We start from the raw sequence: 19,524 nt of genomic DNA on the forward strand, positions 1-19,524 counted from the left end.
AAGACCATCGAGTCCAACCCTCTGCTCAGTGCAGGAAGCCTAATTCCCAGGCGGTCTCCCATCCAAGTACTAACCAGGGCTGATCAGACGAGATCAGGCACATCCAGCCCTTTGACAAGAGAAGGCTTACCTGAGACCTAGTTCTCACTGAGGGGCAGACTTGTCTATTCTTATGTTCTTAAGCTTAAGTTTAAGAACATAAGACTAGACGTGTTGGATCAGTTGGAGGTCCATCTTGCCCAGTGTTCTGTTTCCAACAATGGCAGCTGGCCAGATGCTGTTGAGAAGCTCAGAAGGGGATGGTCCTCCCAGAATCCAGAGGTATTCTGCCTCTCTGCTTCCCTGTTTATCATGGCTAATAGTCTTTGACAGGCCTGTCCTCTCTGAATTTGTCAAATAATTTTCTTAAAACGCTACCTAAAACCAGTGGTTACCACCTCATCTTGTGGTCGCGAATTCCACAAATTAATTGTGCGTTGTATGAGGAAGTGCTTTGTTTTGTCAGTCCTGAACCTTCTGTTCTTTGGCGTTGCCAGCTGATCCCAGATTGTTTACACAACTTAAATCTTTCAGACTAACAGGTGTTCTTTTTCCTCGTGAAAGCACTGGGAGAGCTTGCTAGGTAGAGAGAGCAACATATTTACCCATCAGAACTTTTGAGCTGGGCTTTTCTGTCTGTCTGTCTACAGTAAGCTGCCTGTTTTGTTTCTGGAGGGTTTAATGAAATGTGAGGTGCAGGCCACTTTCCTGAGCAAGGCCTACCTTCCCAATCCTGCATCACTCACTGAGGTGGCAAACCTGTATCTGGGTTGGAAGTAGGCTTCAGGGGGCAAGTTGGGACTCATAAAAAAACCCTGCACAAAGAAAACTAATGTGTCAGGGGAAAGGCTATGCTAAAACGCTTCTCCCTGATATCAACAGTTCTGGTTGCAGGGAATTTTGTTTGGTATTGAGGAAAATTCCATCATGTGAGACTCCACCTGCAGTCTGAAGTGGTACAGTTACAAAAGTGCCACCTCAGTGAGAACTAGGCCTCAGATAAGCCTGCTCTTTTCTCCTTTTTGTTCTTCGAACAGAATAGCCCTGGCAACAAACCAACTGCCTTAGGCAGGCAACAGTCTGTTTCCTTATTGTTGGGAATACTTTCATGCCTGCTAAAGAATGTGTTTGGGGGAAGAATAAAGCCTGCTTGATAGTTAAATGACAAGTCACTCAAATACCTTCTTAAAAGACAAGGGGTGTTGGGGCTCAAGGCCACCCTCAAAGTCATGCCCTCTGAATAAAAAGGCCTGTGCCTTGATCCTAGATGTGGGTGAAGATTATGCTCTTTTTTATTACTTTATATCAGCTATGCAGAGTGTTGCATTTGGAACAGGCTTGGAACCCCATCGCTCACATTAAAGTGCTGAGTTGGTCTAAATTTTACATGGTTTTAAATTTTACACTTCATTTTTTTAAATATATATCCTCTTTTCCCTGCCAAGGAAAGCAAGGCAACTAATATCATTCTGCAAAATACAAAAAACAGCTTTATATTAAAAGTTTAGTGATTCTTTTGTGAGCTGCCTTGTGGAACTGTTGTGGGTCAAAAGATGGAATGTGCAATTAAAAATAAATAAATAAATACAAATATTTTACCAAAAACAACAATGAATGGGTTTTGAATGGCATGAGTGTTCATGCAGTCATGATACTTGTCATTATTTTAGTTTGATTTTTAAAAGCCTTTCTACATGGGAAGGTTTGGCAATGAATTCTAAAGGTTTGTGCTGTTAGGGAAATAGTCCTAGAGCTGCTGTAGAAAAGGCCCTGCTTTCCACCTTTATTAACTGACTTCACACCAAGGACCAGTGATACTGAAGCAAGCCAGTCTCTCTCTCTCTCTCATGCACGTGCGCACACACACTCATTCACTCACTCTGTCTAAGCTACCTCACAGGGTTGTTGTGAGGATAACAATGAGAACTCCCATGTACACAGCTTCAGATTATTTTTATAATAGGGCTTTTTAATTTATTATTGGTTTTGTCATTTATATTTTTTCATTCCTCCACTTGGAGAACTTGGGGATTATCTCATTGTTATCCTTGCAACCACCACCTTGTAAATTAGGTCACCCAGTGAGGATCTGATCTAGGTCTTCCTGGTCCAAGTCCAACACTTTATCCAGGGCACCACGTTGGCTCTCCACATTGGGAACAGAGCCAGAGAGCCCTCTGCTAACTCCTGTCAGGGCTGACTGAAAAATTAAACCAGTAGCCACCATACCATTCCTAGGCATAGAGACGTAATTTGTGAGTCCGAGCGTGTGTGTGTCCCTCCCAGAAGTTATTTTGATCACTCCTTTTTTCTTTCTCTCCTTCCTCAGGATTCACCAGTCAACAAACTGCTCTATGCCAGGGAAATCCCACACTACAAACAGATGGTGGAGAAGTAAGTGTGGGGGGAAAAGTAAAGGTGTATGTGTGAATACCTATCTCCACTAAAGACAAGAAGTTGTGTGTGGGGTGTTCTGTACTGCTTCAAAAATATGCAACAAGGAAATATTCATTTTACATTTTACAACCTGTATAAATTATGCAAATTGAGCACAGATTTCTATAACCTCTTCTTTTGCATAATTCCACTTCTACTAGTCACACGAAGGGGCAAGGAGCCAGGCAAAGCACTGAAGCCATTTCTCCAACAACTGGAAATCTGATTTACCCACCTCCTCTGGCTTTGGAGATTTCACAGTCTCAGTCTACAAATTTTCAAGCGTATCTTCATAACATAAAATCTAGGTGTTTTTTTTTTAGCTATTAAAGGTTTCTGCAGCTTTTTTGCACTCCTCTAAAATAAAAAACCTACAGACATCCCTGACCACATCCATGCACTCTAAAACTCATTAATCCATAATAATTCTCCCCCCACCAATCCTTCAGTATCTTGTAATCACTAATATTGGTCAAAAATTTCATGCGTAAGTATGCATTGAAAGAGTGGAAAGACCCTCCTCCTCCTCCTCATCCTCATCCCTACTATTACTGCTGTTATTAATGTTTATATGCCATTCTATAATAAAAAGTCCTCAAGGTGGCTCACACAATAAAACAGGTAAAAATGACCTGTAAACAATACAATGAAGTTTTAAAAAGCCTTGGAGAATTTAAATAATAAAAACCTACATTATGAATGAGAAAGGCACTTGGTGGTTTGCCTCCAATGCTACTTAACAATATTGCTAGTTTTAAAAGAATGATACCCACCTTCCTGCTGGAGAGAGAGGGGATCAGGCTTTTGGACAGTTTGAAATGTTATAAATGTCACTGGCTTGCTTGATACATCGTTTTGAGGCTATAACAAGTGGGACCTGCAACAAAATGTTATCTATCTAGCTATCTATATATCTAAAATTATTTCTAGGCTGCCTTTAGAGGTGGAACCCTCTCAAGGTGGCATACAAGATAAAAACCATACAACATGGATACAATGGAAAAATCCATAAAAACATGTTTCAGTAAAACCCATAAAAACATGTTTCAGTAAAACCCATAAAAACAGAGATTGCCAGTTAAAACCCATAAAAACAGAGATTGCCAGTTAAAACCCATAAAAACAGAGATTGCCAGTTAAAAAACCCCAGTGGCCCAGACTTAAGGGGAAACAAGTGAGTCTTCAGAGCTTTCCTGAAAACTTGCAAAGAAGGTGCCTGATGGATCCCTGGTGGACGATGATTCCAGAGGTGTGGGGCCACCACTGAGAATGACCCTGTCCCTTTTACTCACCAACCTAACCACCCTTGGTGGTGGGCAGGATAGAAGGGTGAAATGCTATGATGTGGAGTGCCCCTGTTCAGGATTCCAGCCAGCCAAACCCCTTTCCAAGATTCTCCATTCCAGATCCTCCCTGCCCCCTCCCCAGTTTCTGTTTTTTCTCCCAGTAGTCGGCTAGCATTCTGTGGCCACTTGAGCATGTTCAGTCCCCATTTATTATTATTTTTCCTAAAAGGGGTGGGGGTTATACTTCTGCAAAACTTGGGATTTCCCAAGCCTGCTGATACCTCTTGTACATGGATGGTACTGTTTTGGCTACATGAGGAAAAGCACTTGGAGAATGAGTAGAATTGTAATGATGCAGTACAAAGTGATAAGGCAGAATCTCATGGTTATAAAAAAAAACAAGGCAGCATCTCAGAAGTAAGGAAGAAGAATGCCCACCTTCATAGAACAAGCTATGGTTAAAAAACAAAAAACAAAAACAAAGCTCCAGGTATCACTGGTGCCTAACATATTGGGTCTGCTAACGTGGTTTGCTGAAGAGGGCAGGGAACAGATTTTGGCTCCTTCCATGTGAGAAACTTCTAGTAGGGCCTGGCCACTGACTCCATTCCTATCCCAGTTTAGTTAGCCCTACCAGCAGAGTGTGTTTTCTCATCACTAAATCATTGCAGCCAGCAGCCACTCACTGGAGTATCCAGTGTTAGAGTAGACCCATTAAAATGAATGGGGCTTAACATTAGAGTAAACAGGAAATGTATCCCAACCCAAAACCAATAAAACAATTGGGATAAGTAAACTGGTGAAGATGAGTGATATCCAAAAAGTCTGATGATGTGACTTTATCTATACAGGCCACAAACATACAATCATTAAGCAACAGAAGACAGCAAAATCAAGTTGTGCAATCACATCATTCAATTCCAGAAATAACCAGACGCTTTCCGACCATTGGTCTTTCTCAGTTGTCTGGTATATAAAAAGGTATATGAAAAGATATATAGAAAGACATACACACACATATCTCAATCCAAGCTTCTCACACTTATTGACTATATACTGCATTGTCTCCACCAAGTCAGGCACAAATTCATGGGCCTTACCAAACCAAAAATAAAACATAGACACTGTCAAGAGTGTCAGCCTGCTCTGCCCCCATGACGCTAGGCCTTGCTGATGCAGCCACCTGGGAGTGTGTTATCTGGGAGGCTCCTTGGCCCTGCTGCTCAAGGCCAGGCTCAGTCTGTGTTAATTGGGGAAGAGACAGCAGCTGGGTTTGGTGGGAAGCTCCTGCCTCCTCTGGGGCAAGGGTGATGCACCCAGGGACTGGGCTAGTGATTGGCTAGGGGAAATCTGCCCTGGGTTGCCAGGGCTGGGCTTTAAAAGGAGCTGAGGTAGCAGTATGCTTGTCTCCCTTTGTTGTAGTGGTTTTTGGACCTGGTGTGATAGCTGGACTCTATCCTGGGAGGCCCTTACTTTGGTATGTACAAGGATAGGTTAGCCAGCTTTTGTTATTTTCCTTAGGTGTGCGGTTAAAAGGCTCTCTATGTATTCAGGTTTCTTGTTCAAGTGTTTCAGCTTTGTACTCCTTTGTACAATCTGCTACCTCTCTTCTTCCCTTTTCCTCTACCCCTTTTCTCCTAAACAAACATTTATCCAACTTAAGGTTGGTGTGATTCTTTCTGAGTAACCTCACTACTAATTTCAGTGCCTTTTGGCCTAAGAAGGTGGCTACTGGGTGTCTTTTAGGGATTTGAGGTCAGGATTGACCTGTCCTACCTTGGAGGAGAGTTAGAATTAGTTCCAGCGTTCCTTCACACACACGGAAAAGCATATGCCTATATGAGTACAGTCAAATTGAAAGGGGCCTTAAGCGCCACTGTGAATATTTGGAAAAAGGCAAGGAACTGTAGTGGTCATATACCAGAAGGTTAACCGAAAGAGTAATTAAATCATTCAGGAGGCTTCCCTTCCAGGAACCTACAAGCTGGTGAACAGGCCCCTTTCAGTTTGACAGTACTCGTATATTGTGACTCCTAAACAATCTTGCGAAAGTGTTCCTGCTTGTGATAATTGGGAAGCATTGCTCTGTGAAGGAAGGGAGGAAGGAAGGAAGGAAGGAAGGAAGGAGCATTCCTGTTACCACTCTAAGCACCCAAATTGAAATTGTGAGTGCTTCTAGATGTAGGGCTCCTAGCACTACCAGTTGGAAGGCTGTCTTTCTCTCCTTAATGCTGTCTGTCTTTCTCTCCTTAATGGATTCTCTGCAGTAACACAAGAGACAGAAAAAATGGTAGGAAAACACAGGAGGGTTATGAGTGGAAGATGACAACATCTGGGCCCCATAAAGTTTTGTGAATGAGGCAGGATGATGGTGCGATAAAAGCCTCCTCTGGAAGCACCCTGTGTCTGGGTGGCTAAAGAGGTGTTAAGGGAGAAATGATCTTGAGTATATGCCCTGGGTGCTACCTTGTATAGTCCCTTTTGCAAAGTCTTCCATCTCGGCTCTCCACTAATCTTTCTCTTCTCTTCTCCCTCGCTTCCCTTTGCGGTCAGGTATTATGCTGATATCCGACAGACTGTTCCTGCCAGCTACCAAGAGATGAACTCAGCCCTGACAGAACTCTCAGGGGTAAGGGATTGCTGTCAATGTCCCCTCAGTCATGATTTCAAGAACCCAAGTAGTATATATGTAAACAAGGGCACCCTAATTCTCAGCTTCCCTGATCTAAAGCTGGCCCGTGCTGTTTTAATTTACTATTAGGGAAAGGTTGCATACAGCCCAAATAAGGACCTCAGACCTCTAGGCCAGCCTTCCACAACCTGGTGCCCTCCAGATGTTTTGGACTTCAATTCCCATCAGCCTCAGTCAGTATGGGCAACGGTCAGGAATGGTGGGAGTTGTCCAAAACATCTGGGGGCTCCAGGTTGAGGAAGGCTGCTCTAGGCATTATACAGCCTCTTCCCCCCACCTCCACTCCCCTACACGCACACCTTCTCTTGTGCTCTCATCCAAGTCAAATGAGTTGATCTTTTCAGTAGTATTTCATACCTTGAGCCGTTCTAAACCTGTCTAGAGCATGGTGCAACTGATCTTGGAGAAGTCTTCAAAAACTGGGTTGAACAAGGGCTGCTTGTGTCATGATTTGGACAAGACCTGGATCATTTACAAGATTACTTCACATTGTGCCAGTCCACCAAAAATGGGGTTACTCATACAACTGGCAGGCTTGTGACAGCCCTTGGGAAAGGGCTCTAAAAGGCTGCGCCGGCTGACTCTGACCATGTGCACCCCCCGCGGTGCCCAGGATCTGGCCTTCAAGTGTGTGTTGGCATGTACTGAAAGCCGAATCCTGTGTGTTGGTGGCGGTAATGTGCCTAAACTGTTGCAGGCTGGGAGCCAACATGTTGCAGCCACCATGCATCCATGTGAATAGGCCCAGAGTCAGCACAGGTCCACTTCATTCCACAGAAAAGTGGACACATGAATTAATAATAACTCTTAGTATTTTTATAGTGCTTTCTGAGTGTTCAAAGTACTTTGGGTGCATTATCTCGGTAATCTTATTCCAACCCTGTAAGTCAGAATTATCCCCTTTAGCAAAATGGCCATTATTAACAGATGGGGTGTGTGTGGAGGCCCGGCATGTATATGGCAAGGACCACTCTGGGGGCACCGCATCTCTCTGTTCACAGCATACATGGCACACCCCCTTGTGAGGATCCAGTCAGGGAGGTCTGGGTCACAGCAACAGCAGTGCTTTACTTGTCCCCATGGGAATGAATGACATTCACTTCTGTGGGAGAAGGTAAAAGACTGCCCTCGAGAATGCCATTTGAGGTAGGAGCTGAACTGGTTACTTCAGCTGCTGAGAGTCAAGGCTGCTGCTGCTATCTGTATTTAGGTATCTCTACCCATAGTTCTTATTGAGATAGTTAAACCTGTGCCTGGGCTGCACTAGTTCATACTGGAAGTGGGGGCTCTAGACAAATGACTGGAAGTGGGGGCTCAAATTCTTCCTTACCAAAAAAAATCCCTTCATGTAGAAAATTAGAACATATGAGAGAAGTCTGTGCACTGACGTGTGAGAGTGTGTGTGTGAGAGTGTGTGTGTGAGAGTGAAAGATGGCCTCATTTCCCCTCCCCACCCCACCCCACTCCCCTCTCAGGGTAAGGCAGCAATTCTATACATGCTTACCTAGAAGTAAGCAGCATTAGTCCTGTGGAGCTTGCTTCTGAGTAGACCTGCATAGGGGTGTGCTGTGATAGTCTTCATTATCTCTACAAATGGGAGAGGGCCGACCAGCACAAGATTAAAATAGAAATAATTGTACTTGAGTCTGTACATGAGAGTGTTGTGGGTGTGCCCTCACTTCCTCAATCTGCAAAATGGGTATAAATGATTTTGTAGGATTATTATGAGGATGGGTGAGAAGGATTGAAAGCAGTTGGACAATTGTATGAATATGAAATATACATAATACAATGCATGGAAATATATAAAAATACAAGCACTGTTGTGTTAAGAAAATTTTAAAACAAAAACATAATAATTTTCCCATCACCTTGTTTTGGCAGAAATATTCCTCTGACCTCAATTGCCTGGTGGCCCTGCAAGAACTTTACAACTATATTAACAAGTACTATGACCAGGTATGGTGGAAAATGTCTTGGGACTTTGTAGCTGCAGGGGAGGGGAGGAAGGGGAGGGGGAGAAACAAATTAGTTCAACGTTCCCCAACTGTTGGGTAGGTAATGCTGGGATTTGGTGTCTGGAGGACACCAAGTTGGGGAGGACCGGACTAGTTGCTGTGGGAAAGGGAGGATCATGAGCCTGTCCGTTCTAATCCAGTCTCTGAAGAGAAGCTGTCCGCTTTAGGGGGGTGGAGAGGTCTATAGAGGGGTCTAACACAGGACAGGCAGGCAACACGCTGGCTTTGTGTGCCTTTTTGCAGATAATCAGTGCGCTAGAAGAGGACCCCTTGGGTCAGAAGATGCAGCTAGCATATCGACTGCAACAGATTGCGGCTCTTGTGGAGAACAAAGTGACTGACTTGTGACATTCCTGGATCCACTGCATGCCCAGATTGAACGTGACTAACTGTGCAATCCCAAGCATGTTTACTCAAAAGTAAATCCCACTGAGTTCAATGGGGCTTCCTCCTTAGTAACTGCATTTTACGACTGCAGCTGAAGGGGGACAGGCTGATCCATCCTGGAAGCTGTCCATTTGTGTGTCTGCGTGCACATGTGACCCCCACCCCAGTGCCTTAACTGCATAGATGCTGCCAGGCTCTCTTGCACTTGGTGCTCTCTCTTTTTAAACAAAACTAGCTGCAAAGGGAATCCTCCCAGTCCAATACACTGGCCTTGTAAATAGAAGGGTGTATTTATTTCTGTCGCTCTCTGAGGAGGGTGCTGGCTGCTATCTCCCACCTCTGGGGGAGTGGGGCTATGGCAGCTCCCTGCTGACCACTGCAGCGCCTGGGATTTGGGGATTTACTCCTTCCACCCCCAATTTCCTGGCCAGTAATGCACTAATATTGGGGTGGTAAAAATCACCTTCCAGCTTCCGCTGTACAAACAGACTCTTAACTAGTCTCTCTCTTAACCCTCCCCATCTATCTTCCCCCCTCCCCAGTTTTATGTATATATGGGAGCTTTCTGCTCCAGGATTGTATTTATTTTAATGAGATTTTGAAGAATTAAAAAAAAACACTTTTCAGAAAAATGCAATTGTCTGATTTACTCAAGAACCATAAGAAAGATGACAGGGTGGGAATGGAAAGGATTAGCTTAAGCATGGTTTCTCCCACTTAGTAATGAAAGACTGAAGCGGGAAAAGCTGGGAAGATGATACATCTTTGCTCTAAAGATGGAGTGGTACCTTTTTCCTTTTGTTCTGCCTTGGGCCTCTTTCTTCCTTTCTCATAGCTTGTTGATTAGGAATTGCACACATTCCAAACCCAAGCCTGTAGGTGTTCCACAGTTCCACCAAAAGAGAGAATACGGTATTAGGCACAGATTTCAGCTTCATGACCTTCATTTCCTTTTTTTTTTTTAAGCAAGTTTCTAGCCCTTATGATTGTAATTTCACCAGGCATTTCCCATTATATTTGCAAAGTGCTGGCTGAATAAGATCTCCAGGTATGTGTGTCCGTGGGGAACAAGGCTTTATCTTCTCCCACATTCTTCCCTGCTCTATCCCATGATTACGAGACACAGAACAAATTATATGAAATGCAATATAATGTACACACTTCTTAAACTGCATATGTTATGCACTTTCAGGGTGGGTAACATAGGCCAAAACATCTGAAAGGCTACACAATTCCCAACAGCCCTAACCAGCATAGGCAGTGGTGAGGGATGATGCGAGTTGTAGGCCAAAATCATCTGAAAGGAAGGCTGCAAGTTGCTCACCCTTGTAAATATACAGGCTCCAGGATTCAGATTTTCATTGTACAAAATTTGGGGTAGTTTGCATTATAATTTTGCTTCCTCTAGAGCACTGAAACTGGGAGGGATCTGAATTCACTTCCTTACTCTGCCATGAACCTGCTGCGTAGCCTTGGGCATATTAACGTATCTCACAGTTTTCCCACCACTAAAATGGGATGCTTGTGAGGATGATGACACGCTGAGCAGAAATATTGTTCTTACCTGCTCCAAACTCAGAGCTGATTAACAACAACACAACTGGGTTAGATTTGAACTTTGTCTTATTGGCCATAATAGATGCAAGTCGTTTTAGTGCGCAAGAACCTCTTGGAGCAGGTGCAAGGCTATCAGGAGTAGACTGGCCCCCTACCGATTTTGTTAGTACCATGTCTGATTCCAGGTTTGAGAGGATCCTGGGCAAAGTGTCCCCTTGCAGGATCCCTCCTCAGCTGGTGGCCCCACGCAGGCTTACCTAGCTGCGGTGGCAGTGCTCCAAGAAGCATTCAGTGGCGCTGCCAGGGTTGAGGGGGCCCTATGCAAGATGACCTCCAGCCCCCCCTCCCACACACCTGGGCACTCTGCCTCCCCTGGGCTCACACTGATGCTTCTCCCCCACCCCCTTGCTATCTCACTAGGCGGCAGCAGAGCCGAGAGCACCTTCTTGCTTTTTAAAAATTTGCAATAGAGTTCAGGCGCACTGCAGAGCGAAGCTGCAGTCATGCCAACTGTTTTCCCCAGAGTACCTGGGGGCAAATGAAGATGCCAGCACGACTGCAGCTCTGTTCCACAGTGTGCCTGACTTGCGCCCAGGAGTTCGGATCCAGCGGCACCACTGGTGGTGCTTGGCAGCTCAGCCTCGCCTCAGTGATGCTAAGTCGGGGGCTCTGTGGGAAATTAAAAGAGTGGCTAGCTCTAGCCACCCAGTGCTGCTTGGAGTGCTGGGCCAGAAAAAAACTGGTGCAGGGGAGTGGGGGGAGGGAGGCCAGCATCAGCAGTGAGCCCTGGCAGCAGCCCAAGGATGACAGGTGCTGAGGTTGGCCCTGATTAGTATAATTAATACCCAATACATCAATACGTTGTGTAGCGTGCAAGCTACTTAGTGATCCTTATCTTGCCCCTAGAACAACCCTTGAAAAAAATTAAATAAGCCATGTGAAGTAGGTCACTAAATTCCTATTTTTCAGACTGGGGAGCGGATCCTAAATAAATTGCTAAAGACCACACAGCGAGTCCCTGACTAAACTGGGACTGTAATTCGGATATTCCAAATCTAGCACTTTCTCAGTAGTCTACCCTGGTTCCAAGTATCCTTTGATCATTGCAGACTGTCCAATGGGCCAGCTAATGGCATGGCAATTGTCCTTTCCGTGTCCGGCCAAGGGCTGAATGCTGTTTCCATAAGAACTGACTTAACAATATGCCATCTCCGATAGAGGCCAGGTGCCCTTGAGAGGCAAACACGTAAGCTGATGGCACCAATTATTTAGGGTGGTTAAAACAGAAAAGGGTTGTGAAGAGCTCCAAAAGGATCTCTCCAAATTGGATAAATGGGCATTAAAATGTCAAATGCAGTTCAATGTAAGCATGTGTAAAATGATGCACACTGGGGCAAAGAATCCCAACTTCACATATATGTTGATGGGGTCTGAGCTGGCAATGCGACTGAGCAAGAAAGAGATCTTAGGGTTGTGAATAGTCCAATGAAAATGTCAACCCAGTGTGTGGCTGCTGTGAAAAAGACAAATTCCATGTTGGGCGTCGTTAGAAAAGGAACTGAAAACAAAACTGCCAGTATCATACTGCCTTTATACAGAGCTATGGTGCGACCACACTTGGAATACTGTGTATGGTCCTGCTTGCCACACCTCAAAAAGGATATTGTAGAACTGGTAAAGGGGCAGAAAAAGGTAATCAAAATGAGCAAGGGGCTGGAACAACTTCCTTATGAGAAAATGTTACCATGTCTGGGACTATTTATCTTAGGAAAAAAGGGTGAGTACAGGGAGATATGACCGAGGTGTACAAATTATGCAGGGTGCAGAGAAAGGGGGACCCAGGGCCCTCTATTTTGCTGAGACTTATACCATGGGTGGGCGCGCTACTGTTTGGTTGCTTCAGTTTCGCAATTCTGGGTTCTGCAACTGCGTTCTGCTCTGTTGTAACTGCTGAGAAGTCATAGACTGTGTGGTCTATGTGGTTTAGCTACTTGTTGCAACCTGTTGTTAACTATATTAGTGGTTATTTGTCGTAAGTTGCCTTGAGGGGCCTAAGATGGGTCACAAGGAGAGCTAGAAACAACATGCACAGGTGTGTGATTTGATAGTATTCATTTATCTTTTGTGACATCAATTAAGTGGTAAGGCCTTTCAGCTTTTAGGTATGAATAGTCAAAGTTACTTTATCATATCAGGCCCCAATTTCAGCGTTGCACACCACAAGGGCTTCCCTAAATAATATAGCTTTGTGTGCATTCATCCATGTGTGACAGCACATACACTGTTCCCTGCATGTGTACACACACAACATGTAAACACAGAGAAATATCTGTACAGGGAAACTGTCATATGGGGCAGCGTTCTTAACAAGTGCAAAGAGGTTACTGTCCCAGGACTGTGGGACTATACATGATGAGATGGAGAACAGGGTAGAAGCAGCGTAGTTCAGGCGTCAGAACACTCTGCTTCAAGCCAGAAGCCCTGAATTCAATGTGCTCCTTAGGGTTTTTTATATCTCTTATAGGATGATCTTATGTGTGTTTAGGGAGGTGTTGTAGTGTAAGGGCCAAGAGACTGAGCTACAAATCGGGAAACCCCTGGTTCAAATCTCACCCCTGCCATTAGCTCACTTGGTGGCCCGTACAATAATAATGGCCAACTTTACAGGGTGATGGTTAGGACTTCAAGGGAATGGTTTGAACACTATAAAAGTGGAACTGACTCAGACCATTGGTCCATCTACCCCAGGATTGTCTGGCAGCTGCTCCCCAGGGTTTCAGACAGGATTCTTTCCTAGCCCTACACAGAGATGCCAGGGAGCCTGGGACCTTCTGCCTGCATAGCATGTACTCAACCACTGAACTACAGCCCTTCCTCCCTGTGTTGATCAGTGCTCTATAAAGACTGTTTACTTGGGAGTAAGCCATACTGTGTTTAAGGGGGACTTCCTCTCCAGTGAGTGTACATAAGATTGCAGCTTTATGATGCTTTGAGAGAATGTTATTAGTGTAATACCTTCATTAGGGGCGCAATCCTATGTATTGCATTCAAGACGAGGCTGGACAGCCATCTGTCAGGGATGCTCTGACTTGGATTCCTGCATTGCGCAGGAGGTTGGACTCGATGGCCTTGTAGGCCCTTTCCAACCTCACTATTCTATAATTCTGTGTTTAGACAGAGAAAAGGCCTACTGGGGAAAAGGGCAATGCTGGGAGTTGTAGGCCTTTTCTCTGTCTAAACATGCATAGGATTGCACCCTAAATCAACCAAATGATCTCAAAAATTGTGCAAGTTCTCGAGATTTGTTCATTAGACGGGACTCTGAACACGCAATCTGACTTCAACATCAAGTCAGATGTCCCTCATTCCCCCACTCCGAAATTTGCTTTTGGCAGCATATTGCCTGATGAAGAAATACAGAAAGTTTGCTCCATTTTTGTCAGCTTTTGGTTGACCTAATAAAGGTATGACACTCACGTGGATTTGGGGCATTTTTCTTACCATCAACCCGGCTACCTCTGTTATTGAGGGAGAACCCTTACTTCAGCCTCAGTTTTCCCCATCTGCAATATGGGAGCCATATAGCGACCCACCTTTGCTGGGTGGCAGTTAAGGAGGATGAACGCTGTGAGCACATTTCGAAAAGGGCTCTATGTTCTTTGATACATATATGCGCGCGCGCGCGCACACACACTATATAATCACCTTTCTGTAATGTACAAACTTGCAATTCGCCCCGCCCCGCCCGTCTTTCCTCCTATGTCAGAGCAATGCGCGCGGTGGGGCGGGAGGGGGGCAGAGAGGCTGGCCAGTCTCCTCCCTTCCACCCTCACGTGGTGGAGCAGACGCAGCTCCTGGGGTTGGGAAGGGGCCGGCCTACGCAGGCGCAAGGGGGATTCCTGAGCTTCTATGGAGCTAACAGGGGCTGGGGGGGCCATGAGCAGCAAGAAAGGTGAGAGCGGTGCGGCTGCCCTGCAAAGTACAGGGGGTGGGTAGTTGCGGGGGGGGGAGGGGGGCACACAGAACTTTTGGGTTGGGGAGGAAGCGTGGAGGTTGCACCAAGAGGGGGCTACAGCAGGTGCAAAGGAGGAGGGGGCGCCTCTTGGCCGGACTCTGCTGCCATTTGCAAGCTCGCCCGGGAAACTTTTGCAGGGAGAGGGTCTTTTTCTACCACCGCCACGCGTTAATTTTTCTGCCGCCCCCTTCACCGCAGGCCCAGGGAACGGCCGGGGCAAAAAGAAGAAACATAAAAAGGAAAAGGCGCCGCCCCCATCGCATGGCGAGAGCAAGACCCCCACGGGGTGAGTGTGGGGCGAGATGAGTGGAGGGGGTGCGATGGAGAGGTGGTTTGATCCGGCATCTTCGCTTGGCGGGAGGGCAGTGAATAGAGCAGCCCTGTCCCGGCGAGGGTGGGGAGAGGGAATGTAAGCGATTGCTCCTTCCTCCGCAAATTGCAGCTCTCAGTGAAACGTGCCGTTGCCCCCAGCTGAGCATGGCTGGCTGGCTGGCTGGCTGGCTGGCTGGCGGGCGGGCGGGGGGGGCTTGTTGGGCGTACTCTTGCAGAACAGGTGCAGAAGAATCGTATGTGGGCGTGCAGGGCTGCTCATGGCTTCTCAAGGGCTGGTTCACACATGCACGTTCATCGCTTGATAATCATCAGTTGTGAATGGGCCATCATCAGAGGTGTGATGGCCATGCAGAGGACTTCAGTGTCACTTGAAGTGCGGTGCTCTTCAGTGGAGTCAGTTCATGCACTGGGCTGTCAAGAAATCCAGCCACCTATGTGCATGTTTGAACCAACATTGGATATTTTGCAGAGGTGCAGATTCCAAAAGAGTCAGCCTTAAGTCTCTTATAGGGAAAATCAAACACAACTATGATAATACTGCTTTGGCAGCATAATTCGTTTATTGCAGCATGAGCTTTTGTACTGTACATTGTGCCTCACTGATGCTTGGGGCAGTCAGGAAAGATGACGGGTAAGATAATTCAGGTACCTGTTGATGTAGCCTTAGCCATCAGTCTGCTATCCCCAGCTGCAACAAAGCCTAAGTAGGGGTGACTATGTTTGCTCACCTTGGAATCTTTGTCTCTTGCTTCCCTCTTGTTTCTCACCCTGCTACCAACATTTATATTGTGAGCTTCTTGGGGCAGGGACCTTTGGGGGGCTGGGAAGGGGACTTACGCTGAAAAGCACTGTGCACATTGATGAAGCTGTGGCCCACAAATGCTCATGTCACAGTAAATGTGTTAGACTTTAAGTGGCCTGGGTTCATGAACATAGATCAGGTGTCTTTTGCACCATGCTGGCTGGGGCAGACAAACCACTCCAGAAGACTTCAACAAGTGAACCAAGCTATGTGCCCTAAGGTAAGATAAGTCCTACGTCTACTGTTGTGGTCACTAGATTTGATGGGGAAAACCTTAGTACAAGCATAGTTCATCCCTGGACACCTTTCTTGGCACCCATCAAGGTGCGTTACCTTCCCAATGTTTTTTTTAGTTAACACATTTCCATACCAGCAGCTTGGATTGCTGTGAAATAGGTTTCTGTTGGTCCCGAAAACTGGTACAAAGGAGTTGTTTAGTGTGTTGTGACGCAGTCTCATCTGTGCCTTGTACTCTTTGGGGCAGGTTACTTGTCCTTTGCCACGCCTCTCATGGCAGCCATTTTGTGGTGGTGTCTGCGACATTCTCACATTGCCAAATGTCCCCACAGCCCAAAAAGATTGCCTACCCCCTGCCTTAGTAGGGTTGTTAATCAAATCAAGCCTTGGGCCTTTTCTGAGTACCTGCAGAAGGCAAAAGCATCTGCAAGGGAATCTCCCCCCGCCCCTCCCTTCTCTACTGCTATATGAATATGTAAGGGTGGTGAGAGGTATGGATGGATTCCTAACTAAGAAACCTGTATAGCTTGGGATAGGAAGTAGCCTTATAAGCGATAATTTTGGGAAGGTTTTGTACCTTTAAAAGTGCTGTTGCCATCAGAGTCTTCAAGGGATGTGTTTTAAATGATTGCTCAATACAAGATGTACTGACTTGTGTGCAGTGCAGTGCTGTATATCCCCACTCAGAAGTAAGCCCCATTGTTCAATGGGACTTTCTCCCGGTAAGTGTGTAAAGGAACTTTAGAAATAGAAACATTTCCACTGATCATAGGACGATTACCAGAGTCCATTTTGCCACTCATTTTACTTCTGCCTGATGTACAGTAAGATTCTCCTTATATATTAGAATCATAGAATAGTAGGGTTGGAAGGGGCCTAACAAGGCCATCGAGTCCAACCCCCTGCTCAATGCAGGAGCTTGATACAAATTACCCCTCATAGTTTGGTCTTGTGTCTCGGTTTGAAGACAAAGCCAAAGTCTAGTGAAGAAACTGGGTGCACACAAAATGGAGTTTGTTGTGTATTTTGTTGAGGGGAGTGCCCCTTAACTAGCGGCCTGAGGGAAGTGTGGGAGATAGGTGGTGGTGCTGAGGCCTTTCTACAGGTACGAAGACAGAGCCCCATCTGTGAGTGGTGGAAGTACCAGCGCCGGTTACTGGGCCAGATGTATCTTTTGGGGAGTGATCTGTGTTGGCAAAGAGTGGCCTCCATTTGCTGTGAACTCTGATGGAGAGGCCAGGAAGAAAAGCTTTTAGGCTGATCAGGCAAACACTGAACAAAGGTCTAGTTCGCACTGAGGTGGTCAGCCTGCATCTGGACTGTGGTGCTTCAGATTGCAGGTAGGGGCCGATATGACTGGATGTTGTTCCAGGCACCCCCCCCCCCAAATAATAATAATAATCCTCCACATAGGAAATTAGTATGTTGGAGAGAAGTTGTGCTGAATCTCTTCTCCCTGACAGCTGGGGCTCTTTATGCAGGGGGTGGTTTTTGCATGGAGGAGCATCTAGTCATGTGAGTCCACACTTGTGGTCTGGAGTAGTCTGGTCCAGACATAGGATTACCCCCTCGGTGGCGCAAGGCCTGAACCACACAGGCTTGGTTGCTTTCCCTTGTCAGTCCCTTCCCCCCTCCCAGATTCCATTCCCATCCTGGGCCACAGCTGCCGGGGGCTGCTGGGCTATTTTTAACCCCCCGCCCGCCTCTTGTCTCTGTGCACATTTGGGCTCTGACGGGGAGGAGGGTTCTGAGCTCACAAGGTATTAATTCCTCTTTTACTAATGAGGGGAGCATGTGGGACAGATAAGGTGCCCAGACACCAGCATGCTCTGCTTGGGCAAAGTCTTCCGGCTCCATCCCCAAGGCCAGCCACGGCAGCCTGGCATTCGCGCCAGCATTGGCAGCTCCAACCCAGACTGGGGACCTTTTCTCTGGAGAATAATTTCTTCTTCCTGGGGAGGGCTGCAGCAGATTCCCCTGCCTCTTCCTTGGACAAGAGCTGGAATATAAACAGCAATAGACGGGGTGTTCATAGCCTTTCTGCCAAGTAATTTTGGTATATGATTGGCCACTGTGACTCCTGCCCCATATATCTGCTGAGATGGGGGAGACGAAACAGGAGGGACCAGGAGGCAATAGGTATGTATGAAAGATTGCCCCAAGAGGGTGTTGGTATTTAATTTAATTTATTTTTATTATTGTTTCATTGATGTACTTACAAAGTAACATAAGCCAAAAAGAATATGTCCCTGCCCTGAAGTGCTTACAATTTAACTAAATGTCGACAGAGTAGGTGAAGAGAGTGTTGAGAGTAATGGGAAGAATATGAGCAGATGAAGTTGCACTTTAAGCGTTAGTTCCTGTATCTGATAAAGTGAGCTGTAGTGCTCAAAGGCTTGTGGATGTAATAAATTGGTTAGCCTTCAAGGTGCCACAAGACTCTTTGCAGTTTTAGTCTTTGTAAGTGGTGGTTCCTCTTCAGAGGTGTCTCTCAATCCAAAACGGGCAAAGTATGTCTGTAAGTGGATGTCCCTAACTACAGAAGCAGGATAAAAATGATTTGAAATAAATCCACGTTGAGAGTTGGAGATATTCACTCTCTCAGTGTCTTCTGATGGGTCTCTCTGTCTGTCTGTCTGTCTCCTTCTTCCTCCCTGCACCCCCTTCCAGGCCGCTGAGTCCCTCCTGCTCAGATGACACTCCACGTACCCCCCCAATGCCTCCCCTTCCTCTCCCTGCGGCAGTCGGAGGGGGGCAGTTGGGATCTGATGATGAGGAACAAGAGGACCCCCGCGACTACTGCCGAGGTATTTGGGCAGCATGAGGAGCGGGATGTGCTGTTTGCCCAAGCCAGGAGGGGGGGGTCCCTGTTCAGAATTGTGAGGAGGTGGCTGAGTGGGGGAGTCAGAGGCAGCAGTCGTTTGGGAGTCAAAACAAGACATTATTTTAATCCTGTGTCTAGCGGCTATGACTTTTTTGGTCATTTTTACTCTAGAATAACTACAAGGACCCCGATCCAGGTCTTAAAAGCCCTCCTGTCCCCATGCTAGGGTTCCAGTCCAGATCTGGGCCTACCCTAAAGTAAAAATGGAAACAAAAACCGTAGCTATGACCGGCAGATTTGAAGTAATGTCTGTTTTGGCCCCAAGTCCCAGATCCTGGGGCAGACGGTGGAAGAGGACATTTGCCTTCGCAATCAGCTTGTGAGTTTCGAGGAAACTTCTGCCTTTCGTTGCTGGAGAGAAGATGCTGGACAAGATGGATCCTTAGTCTGATCCAACAGGACTCTTATGTCCCTAATGAAGGGGTGTAGAACCTTAGGCCTGGGGGCCAAATCCGTCCCTCCTGGTGTCCCAGTCTGGCCTTCTGGGCTTACCCAGATTTTCCCCGCCCACTGATCATTTGGTGGTTTCCCCGGTTTTGTGTAGTTCCAAAAGGTTGAAATGCCTCTCAGGCTTAGTTGCTGGCCATAACGGCTGTAAGCAAAAAGACAATGGTATTTTTGGCCCTGCCCACCACTGGAATGTGGCCCCCAAAAACTTCTCTGAAATGGAATTTGGCCTTCGGGCTGAAAGAGGTTCAACACTCCTGCCCTAGAGAATAAGAACAGAAATGTATAAACATCTTTTATAAATGACTCACATATAGTACTAAATGGACCTTGGTCTGATCTAGTGAGGGTGTGTGTAGAGGGTGCGCAGTGTCTCTTCGTGGCTCTGGGA

At 46.3% G+C, this 19,524-nt stretch overlaps 2 protein-coding genes across 5 annotated transcripts in view; both read left to right on the forward strand.

Moving 5' to 3' along the window:
• Positions 1-9,486, forward strand: part of PLXNB3 (plexin B3) — a 64,936-nt gene extending 55,450 nt beyond the window's left edge. For both annotated transcript variants that reach the window (XM_084836046.1, XM_084836049.1), the window contains 4 exons: positions 2,369-2,433; positions 6,315-6,390; positions 8,338-8,412; positions 8,715-9,486. In XM_084836046.1, coding sequence (XP_084692172.1) covers positions 2,369-2,433; positions 6,315-6,390; positions 8,338-8,412; positions 8,715-8,819 — 321 coding nt within the window. In that variant the 3' untranslated portion in view covers positions 8,820-9,486. The remainder of the gene's footprint in view (positions 1-2,368; positions 2,434-6,314; positions 6,391-8,337; positions 8,413-8,714) is intronic.
• Positions 9,487-14,273: 4,787 nt separating this feature from the next.
• SRPK3 (SRSF protein kinase 3) overlaps positions 14,274-19,524 on the forward strand; it is a 32,570-nt gene continuing 27,319 nt past the window's right edge. For 2 of the 3 annotated variants that reach the window (XM_084836054.1, XM_084836056.1), the window contains exons 1-3: positions 14,286-14,367; positions 14,629-14,716; positions 18,473-18,609. In XM_084836054.1, coding sequence (XP_084692180.1) covers positions 14,325-14,367; positions 14,629-14,716; positions 18,473-18,609 — 268 coding nt within the window. In that variant the 5' untranslated portion in view covers positions 14,286-14,324. Of the gene's footprint in view, positions 14,368-14,628; positions 14,717-18,472; positions 18,610-19,524 lie in introns of all 3 variants that reach the window. The other variant, XM_084836055.1, reaches the window with a different exon arrangement.

Source organism: Heloderma suspectum, chromosome 2 (genome assembly GCF_057233095.1).
Source record: "Heloderma suspectum isolate Gila_16-S chromosome 2, 16-S_ref, whole genome shotgun sequence".
Classification (NCBI taxonomy): domain Eukaryota; kingdom Metazoa; phylum Chordata; class Lepidosauria; order Squamata; family Helodermatidae; genus Heloderma; species Heloderma suspectum.